The 9,924-nt window shown below is 31.9% G+C and overlaps 1 protein-coding gene across 2 annotated transcripts in view; it reads right to left on the bottom strand.

The window, feature by feature from the left end:
* Positions 1 to 1,132: 1,132 nt before the first annotated feature.
* LOC129227443 (ribosome biogenesis protein BMS1 homolog) overlaps positions 1,133 to 9,924 on the bottom strand; it is a 46,670-nt gene continuing 37,878 nt past the window's right edge. For both annotated transcript variants that reach the window (XM_054862002.1, XM_054862003.1), the window contains exons 21-25: positions 9,725 to 9,820; positions 7,087 to 7,138; positions 4,583 to 4,758; positions 4,165 to 4,323; positions 1,133 to 1,484 (exon numbers count right to left, since the gene is read on the bottom strand). In XM_054862002.1, coding sequence (XP_054717977.1) covers positions 1,290 to 1,484; positions 4,165 to 4,323; positions 4,583 to 4,758; positions 7,087 to 7,138; positions 9,725 to 9,820 — 678 coding nt within the window. In that variant the 3' untranslated portion in view covers positions 1,133 to 1,289. The remainder of the gene's footprint in view (positions 1,485 to 4,164; positions 4,324 to 4,582; positions 4,759 to 7,086; positions 7,139 to 9,724; positions 9,821 to 9,924) is intronic.

The raw sequence follows: 9,924 nt of genomic DNA, 5'->3' as shown, positions 1-9,924 counted from the left end.
TAACTAAAAATGTATATCATAATTTTCAATAAATTATTTAGAAATAGTTCATTGTTAAGCTGCCCATTTACTGGTGTTGAATACATAATTTTATCCTTCATTGTCTATTCATTAACCTTATTTATCTCATAGATTATTGTGACATTTAAGTGCAAAAATGGTAAATTATGAGTGTATAAAATCTTAAATTGCTTTATTAAAATTCTCAATTATTGTGATTGATTTTTCCATGAAAGCTTTTTTTTTTTTGTAATTTATAGCAGTGGTGGTTAATGGGTCAATGAAATGAAGGTTTACAAAACAAATTTTGAAGTTTAAGTATGCAGATACGACATAACTTACAAGTTATTTTTTAAATTGTGTCATTTACTTTTTTTTTTTTTTTTTTTGAAGCTACCAAATCAATACAATTTTCATGGAGTTTGAGTACATTTCATTTACCATGCTTTTTTCAATTCAGAGTATATTTAATAATATTTTGATTCAGAAAAAAAAAAGCCTTCCTGTAGGAATAAAGTGCTCATGTGCACACATAGAGAAGCTGCCACTGATTTATACTGCCGTGTGCAGGTAAAGGTTAGTAACTGCAAATTTTTCATTTTTTTTGCATTTTTGTCATCTAATGTACGTTAGCTTTATTGCACAAGCTTGCTTATTTGGTTTCTGCTGAAAAAAAACGCTAAAAAAGCATCTAATTCCAAGATTTCCCTGTGGTTAATATTGAATTTAACGAACATTTCTTCAAATATCTCAAACTCATTTCTGCAGATACTGCCTTTTACTTGCACACGGAAGTATAGGCAACATTATTATTTTTCCATACAAACAGAAGATTGATTATATTTGGTATCTCTGAACTCATAAGTAAGATATTTAATATTTCAGTGTGTAACTTTCTAAATCAAAAACTTAAGCCTTATATGTCTAATGAAAGGTATTTGTGAAACAGACAAAAGAAAATTACTCTTTTCATTTTTAAAGAAAGGGATAGGAGAGGGATTGAAGTCATCAGGCTACTACCACCACTATTTGTCTTACCCTGCGAATTTTTTGTCAACAAAAATTCCAGGATCAGTTCCAATGTATGTTTGTATCAAAATTGAAAAACTTATTTAAAAGCTGTATAATTTTGTGAAGTTTTATATTTTCATACTGTACATAACATTTATATACAAATTTGCTCATAATGTTTATGCATTACAAATTGTAGAAAATAAATAAGGCACAACACACAATGAGTGCCGTGACAATATTGTTATGAAAATGAGCACATATTTATTTTGCAATGTTCATGCATCAGGTGGTGGTTTGCTGATCCTCTTACGAAGAATGCGTTTTTTCATTTGCTGAACTTTTTGATGATGAATAACTTCCTCCTTTTTCTTTTGTTTACGATGAGCCCTTGCTCTCAGCCACATGGCCTTATTTTCTTTCTTTACTTTCATTTGATGTACAGTCTTCAGCATATTCAACATTTTTGATACCTAAGAAAAATAAAATAAATAGAAGTTGGGATCAGTGGTTGAGATATTAGAACCACTTTCTAAAATGAGTTCTGGCCTAGAAAGTAAGATGTTTTTACTTTCATGCTAAAACAATGAATGATAATAACAATGTTAATAAGAGCAAATAAGGCAGTGAGAAGCAAAGGGATGTAAATACCAAAATTAAAAATTTGGACATAACCAGTACAAATGGAAGGTGAACTTCTCCTCTCTTTTGGAGCGAGAGGCAATACTAGTAGCCCTTGTTAAGTGCTTGCTAATGCTGCTATACCTCATGATTTAGAAAAAAATCAATGAAAGCCTACACAGTTCCACAACTTTAAATGTGTTTTACTCAAACCTTGAAATTGTCCACTTGCATCCCTTTACTTCACACTGCCTTAAATGTTAACAGCCACAGGGAGGAAGAAAAAAAACTAGAATTGCTAACATTTTTTTCTTTTTTTTTTTTTTGAGCAATCATATTGCTAATTGCTCTCATTTGACTGTTTTGAATTGCTATGATTTTACTTATTCCCCCGCCTCCCTCCCCTCTGCAGCACCACCATCTACCCGCCTCACGATGCTGCCCACGAGTGAAAGCCCTCTCCAGATTGCATCCATATCCTATACACACACGCATACGTACATACACGCATGCCTACACACATACATGCACATACACACGCGCACACACATACATACACACACTCATGCCTGCGCACACACACACGTGCTTGTGAAAAACATAATTTGAATACAAGATGTCAAAATTCAAATTAGTTTTTTTTTTTTTATTTCAGTAAAGTGCAAGTTTAAGGGGTGCACTATTAGACTGAATGAAGTTAGAAAGTACATGCTTGGTTTGAAATATTTTTGGATGCTAAATATCTGAATATAACAATACAACAGATTTAAATTCATTTAGCAAAAATATTAACTTTATTTAAGAAATTTGTTCCCCTATGCATAACAGCCACTAAGTTTGCATTTCTCATACTATGTGTTGGCAATTGATAAATTTGAGTTTGTCTTCATAATTTCAGCAGCAGATATTTTGAACCATCAATTTGTCTGCCTCAAATTTTCATCAAATTATTTGTGTTTATTTCGGAATGTTCCTTTTTTTTTTTTTTTTTGAAAAATCGATCTCACATTTTTAATAAATAAATATAAAATATATTTTACCAATAACACTCATAAAATAAGCAAATGCAGATGCTGAAGTTAAAAATTGCATTTTTGTGGAGTTGATTCTTTAGTGTTGAAATTCAAAGTTACTCAGTTTTATGAAGTTTATCTATTAATGAGGTAAATCTTAACTATGATTTTATTGTGAAATTTGTACATATATATATAATTGTACTTTAATACCATCTTCTGGACAGAAAAGCAGTGTTGCCAGATTGGGGGAACTTTCCCCATTTTGGGGAAATCTGGTGCTCTCTGGGGAAATTTTGAAAAAATGGGTTTTGAGGGGAATTCTTTGGGGAAAATTTTTTTTCTTGGGGAAAACCTGGGGAAAAAAACCTTGGGGGATAAAAAGAATTTTTTTCGTATTTGGATTTGCGTCAAGAAGTAGTAGTTACATTGTTTGTATCAAACAGCATTGGTTTAGCTTTGCTCAACTTGATGGAATTCGCATTTCGCATTATGCGGAATATTATGCTATTGGAATATGCATTAATGTTCTGCGTGAGTAACCAGTTTATACGTGAAACGGGTAAAAATAAGTATGATGAAGAATGTTCTTGGATAAATATATACAAAAATCATAGTTTAAATGTACATACAGAAGCAGAGTAGTCAATGCAAGCAGAAAAAAAACATTTGGCTATTTCTTATCTTTCAGTCAGGCGCTTGTATTTGTGACTAGTGGCAACCGCACGGCTTTGCCCGCATTGGAAAATTAAAAGGTCTTTTGTTTCCCCTGTATATTTACAAATAATGCATGATGAACTTCTCTCCAATTGGCTTGCCTACGCTACGGTTCCATGTTATGATAGCTTGGTCTCGTCCATCTTATGATAATTTTTCTCGGGAAAATTTTCTTAAAATTGGAAAAGAAAAAGAACTAAATTAAATTTTCGAAAAATCGCTTCGAGGTGCACACTTCCATGCTACATACTAACTTTGTGCCAAATTTCATAAAAATCGGCCGAACGGTCTAGGCGCTATGCGCGTCCGAAAGATCCTGACAGACAGAGATATATCCAGACTGAGAGGATTTAGCTTTATTATTAGTAAAGATAAAGAAAGATAAAGAAGACAAAAAAAAAAGCAAAAATGGGAAGAAAAAAAATTGGGGAATTTTATAAGAAAATTTGTCTATTTGGGGGGGGGGGGGGGGAATTTTTTCAAGAGACAAAAATATTGGAGGAAATCGATTCATTTTATGAAAATATTAGTAGAAAAATAATTTTTGCATTTGGGGAATTTTGATAGAAAACATCGCTTTTTGGGGAAAAGTTGGAAGGGAATTGGGGAAATCTGGATTTGACCACCTGACAACACTGCAGAAAAGATATATGTTCAATGATTTATTTTGCATTTGTTGATAGGTTAACTAATTATAGTATTTCTGATTAAATATCTAATCAAAAATTAGACATAAAATTTGACCAAACTGCAGTCAATGACGAACAAATAAGTATGATATTTAAGAAACATTAAACATTACCTCTCTTTCTTTAGGTTCTTTAATAACAGCAACACGTTCATTTTCTGGGTCTTTCTTCTTTTTAGGCATGTGAACAATTTTATCTTTGAAAGGTAAGGCCTTCTGTAAGTTTTTAGGAACCACAAGAGGCGCAAACTGTTTAAACTTCCTTTCAATAGGCTAAAAAGAGAAAGAAAAACTTAAAAAAATAGAATCTAAAAAAAAATATTTTTGGAGTTCAGAAAATCTATTTTAAAAAGTAGTTTCACTTTTTTCCTCATAGAAAAAAGGTGGTTAAATACTAAACTTCAAAATTTACACCTGGAATAAATGACCCCGGATGAGTCTGTATCTCTTTTCCTGAAAAAATTTGGAATTTTTTCAGAAAAAGAAATTACTACTCAAATGCCCCTTCAGGAAAGTAAGTGTCTGTACTAACCTTGTAATTGGAGTCTTCTGATACTGGAGCATGAAGACCTTTTTCATAGCGAAGGCGTCCTAAAGTTTTAGCTCCTTCCCAATTTGCTTTCTGACCAACAGGTAGTAAGAGAGAAGTGACTAGGATGCAAAATTTTGGAACAACAACACTCACCCATGTACGAAGAAAAATCAGATCTAAAATAATAATTAATTAAACATTTGATGCTTTTCAAATACAAAATTTCAAAATTTTACATTAAAATGAAAAATCCCAAACAATCCCATATGATTGAATTTTTATGGCCTTCTGACTAGGCATTGTTTATTAAGAAGTATGAGTTAACCTTTTTCCATCCAGAAAGCACTTAAAGAACAAAACACACTGTTAGCATGTATTAAATGCATTCACACAGAAGTTAATGTATAGTTGTATATTATAGAGGGGAAATGTATGGATACTGCACTTAAAAAATAATTCTAAAAAAATAAATAAATGCAAATAAAATAAATTGTGTGTTAAAGTAAGCTATGCTTTTAGCCGCGGAAATGTAACATTAGAGAAACATAAGTCTTTTTGCTGCTGAGCCATGGTCCAAGTATAAACACTCCAAAAGTTTTGACTGCATCTGCGGCGGTCATCTTCAGAGGCAAGTTGGACGAAGCTTCCAGGAAAACTTCCTGGCAACTGATGCCGATACTGAAGTGTTGCCTTTATTTATAGGGGAAGCGCTAGACCAGACCTCTTCGTTCTGGTTGGGAATTGGCTAATGGACGTCCATCCTAGTTTTCATTGGCTGATGGTTTCTCTTGGGATGTTTCTTTTGAGTACAGGATGCCAGATGCCTTCTTCCTTCCTGTTAAAATTGTCGGGATGTATGAAAATCTTGATAGCTTCTCTGTTTAGTCTGGCGTGATAGTGGGAAGTCCTTCAAAGTCCTTTTTGTTCTTTGAATAATAAATACCAAATCCAGTCAAAAAATAATAAATAACTACTTAAAATGAAATAAGTATTTATTCATTTGCATTGGTAGTTTAAAATTGAAAATAGTGCTAAAACTTATTAGTTTTAAAATGTAGTGGGATTTTTAAGATTCTCCTTTTTATTTCTTTTCTGTTAGCTTGTGAATAACAGTTTGAAAAATGATTTAGTACCATAGCACTCCTGATGTCTGCACTCTTGTATTACATTCCATTTTGTTTAGTGGTCCTGGGGTCAAGTGTTTGAAATAAAGCAGAAAGAATCTAGAGTATATAATCAACATAAATTTGCTCTTAATAGGGAAAACAATCAATATGCAAAGTGCAAGTGCAAAACTGAAAATTTTCAATTAAATTATGATTTTTAATTTGTTAGAACCAGGGGTGTTTGTGATCCGAAAATTTTGGGCTGACAACAAATCCTAAAACTCAAACATTACTTTAAAAAAAAAACTTTTTAAATGATTTTTTTCAATGATTTTTGTATGCATATTTGAAGAGTTTTTACTTTGGGGGGGGGGGGGGGCTTTATAGTTTCGAAAATTTTACTTAAGTTCACTATCACCCCTGTAATATCAATTGATTATAATCATTGAAAATTAAATAATTATCAGGGTTGCCACTAAGTTCTGTGCTTAAAAATAGTTGGTTTAGTATGAAAAATTGTCACCAGAAACAAAAATTAATTTCTAAAATAGTTTTTTTTTTTTTTTAAATAGCATTTATGTTATATTGATGCAATGATACTTCAATAGACATACCTTAACTGCATGGTATGTAAGCAGGACCACTTACAGAAGAGTGCTCGACTTATAAATGGAGTAACTTTTCTGAAAATCTTTCGTAGACAACCCTTAAAAACCAAAGTTTACAAAACACTTTGCAGACTCCAACCCTTTTAAAGGAACAATGACACTTTCTGATATTATTGTCTGAGTGTTAATTGAAAACAGTAAAAGAGTGTTGCATTCCCTATACTTCCAATCACGTGTTAAGTTTTCAAAACATGAATGTAATAAGGTTGCAAGAAATTAGGAGTAAAGTTTTATTGACATTCATTCAGAAGGTTAACAACACAACAGTTACAAAAAATATTAATTGCGGAAACAAACATTTTTCAAAAATTGCAACCTGACTAAACTCTTTACAAATCGCAGTCACAAAAACAAAACTTTTTGTACAAAATTTTGAACATCATACATTTCTAATCTTCGACATGTTTATTACATTTATTTTTTCTCCTTTTTATAATGCTTATTTTCGAAAATCGTTCCCTTTTTCTTTTGGAATGTAGGTGGTAAACTTATAAGTAAATTTTCATTTTTTCACACTAGGACAAAAAAGAAAATAGGGAGTTTTTGCATTTTAGTCGCTTTTTTCAATAAAATAGTCGTTTTTGGCCATAACAGTTGCCATAGTCACCTCTGCTGCAAAGTAGCCTTATACACTTTTTAGTCACTAGCCCAGCATTAGGTTTGTGTATACCTTTTAAGTTTTAAACTAAGGATTAATTGGCTAAAATGTAAAAATATTGATGAAACATACCACTTTTTAAAATTTTATCTTCAAATGTCGCACGAAAAACTCCAGGGGGGACCTGAAAAATAATTTATTTGCATAATCGAAGGAATCAACAAAACTAAAAAAAAATGTAAAATATAAAAACAATGTCCACAATTACATAATCAATTTGACAATTTTAAAAGTAAAAAAATTGCAAAACAAAATTTAGTTTGTTAACACTAGAACCGCGGCAGTTTCGGTATACCGAAAACCGCGGGCTTGGTCAAATTGACCCCAATCAATGAAAATCCATGTTGTTATGCTAAAAATGCGCTGTAATTATTTGGCAATGACATTTATTTATTTTAACCATTACATTGTTATAATAAGTGATAAAAAAAAATAAGATACTACAATATGGAATATTGTATACAGTTACTGACACCTGGAACAGACAAGATACAGACAGCTGAAATAGAAATATTTAGTTTCTTACCAGTCAAAAGTAGTCAGAAGTAGTTTTTCTGCTATTATTGTCCAGAAAAATTAGATATGGTATCTTCATTCGGAGGAAATATTTTCTTATCTGGGGACACATATTCATCATCGCTGAAAACAACTTCTTCATCATTATCGTTTTCGGATTCATTTTCCGATAATTGTTGCATATATTCGAGAACCTCGCCATTTGTAACAAAAGTTCTTGATTTTATTTCAGCTGGATTTGAATTTGACAACTTTTTTCCTTTATGTACATATTGTCTTTTCCTTCCAGAAGTAGTTTTTCTGCTAGTACATTGTCTAGAAAAATTAGATACGGTATCTTCATCCAAGGAAATATTTTCCTCATCTGGGGGCATATATTCATCATCGCTGAAAACAATTTCTTCATCATTATCGTTTTCGGATTCATTTTTCGATAATTGTCGCATATATTCGAGGGCCTCGCTAACTGTTAGTTTAAGCCTATTTCTTCCAGCCATTTTCACATCAGATCAATTTTATCTCCATGTAAACAAGGCGCCAAAAAATCTAACAGACTGGTATAATCAAACTATCCAAGGCAATGCGAACAACCAGTTGTGAAGTAACAAAGAACCGGATCTGCATCAGTTCACCACTTTCCCTTCTAGGCTGAACCAAAAAACATCAGAAAGAAACTATTCCTTGAATATGCTAACCAGACGCATTTTTCCCGCATTTTTCCCACAAGGAACGATAACGTTAGGGGGGGGGGGGCAACACTTGTTACTACTACTGCAGATGCCCCCCCCCCCCCTGCACTTCTGTTATCAGTAACAATTTACTGACCTTGAAGTATTGTTCTGCCTTCATCTGGAAAATGGAGAGAGGACTGAAAAAGCTTTTCCTATTCTAGGAAACGTTGAACTGCAACTTTAGTGCTTGTGATTATAATGGGGTCAAAATGACTCATTCCGCGGTTTTAGGTATAAGTATTAAAATAGGAAAAGTCACAAATGTTTTTTCAACTTCGTTTGTAACTTTTTGAGGAAATCGAAAACAAAAATGACCCCATCCGCAGTTCTAGTGTTAAATGTAAATAAACAAAATTAACATTAATAATTAAAGTTATTAATTACAATGTCTGAAATTCAATCAAAACTAGAATGAAGTTTACTTTTGAGTAACCAAAACATTTTGGGCAAAGGAAGCAAAATGCTTTCATGACAAAATGCACAACTCTTTTATTCTTTATCATATGCAGTTGTTTTCACTTTCAAATTTAGAATTAATTATATTTCATATATTACAAATTTATCATTCTTTATAACTAAATTTGTCTTCTGAGAAAAAAAAAGTTCTTTTTATTTTTACATGTTAAATAAAAAAATGTTTCATAGAATTTTAAAATGTTTCTGTACAAAAATGAGTAACAATGGCAAATTGGAAAAAAAAATTTGACAAAAAAGGATTTTTAGAAAGGACTAGAAATCTCTAGAAGTTTAATAACTAGAGCCAGGGTTATATGCAGACCCATCATTCTCCCCTAGATTTTCAAGACGTATTGTAATTATGCATTTTGATGCTTTTTTCCAGTAAAATAAATCAAGTACTTACTCTTTAGTACCTACTACATGCATATGTTGATACTTTGACTAGGTAAAAAGGTAACAATGAAAAAATAAAGACCCGTAAATGTAATAATATTGCTTTGATTATATTGCAATTTGAATTTTACATTTAAATTAGTAATTGTAATTCAATATAAAATTGCTAGTTGATTTTAAAGGCTATTTATCCAGATCTCATCAGTGGCAGATTTACCCGTTTGAGGGCCAGTCGCAATACACTTTTGAGGTCCCTTTGCCTACCACAGAACTATGTAAAACATTTTATCATGTGCATTTTTGAATCTCCTTTGGGGTCTCTTTAGTAGTGGGGGTCCCTTGCAATTGGGACATGGTAAAGCTGCCACTGCATCCTATATATTTTGATGGTTTCCTCTCTCACACTGTTAAGATATTCTTAAAAACACTTCAAATTAAACTGTTTTGAGGATAATTTTTGGTGATACTTATGTTTTGCATAGATAAAAACTCAGATCAATTTATTTCACTGACAAAAAAAGAAGTGTCATATCAAACTTGGCTTCAGTCAAGAATAGGGTATGTACAAAATTTATTGTCTAAGAGCTGTTATGATGAGAAAGATAACCTACTCTTAGTGCTTTCTTCACCTGCCCTCGAATGCCACTAGCAGTTCGAATGGCAGCTCCTTCATATTTGACAACTTCTGGAGGAGAATGAAACATACCCTAAAAAGAACACTGCATTATATGTTTTGTAACAACTTAATTGATAAAAAAAATTTCAGAACTATTTGATGCATCAATTCTTTTTTAACCTTTTCAAAGCTACA

The sequence above is a fragment of the Uloborus diversus genome, chromosome 8, assembly GCF_026930045.1.
Source record: "Uloborus diversus isolate 005 chromosome 8, Udiv.v.3.1, whole genome shotgun sequence".
In the NCBI taxonomy this organism is placed as follows: domain Eukaryota; kingdom Metazoa; phylum Arthropoda; class Arachnida; order Araneae; family Uloboridae; genus Uloborus; species Uloborus diversus.
This window is presented reverse-complemented; position numbering and strand designations above follow the sequence as displayed.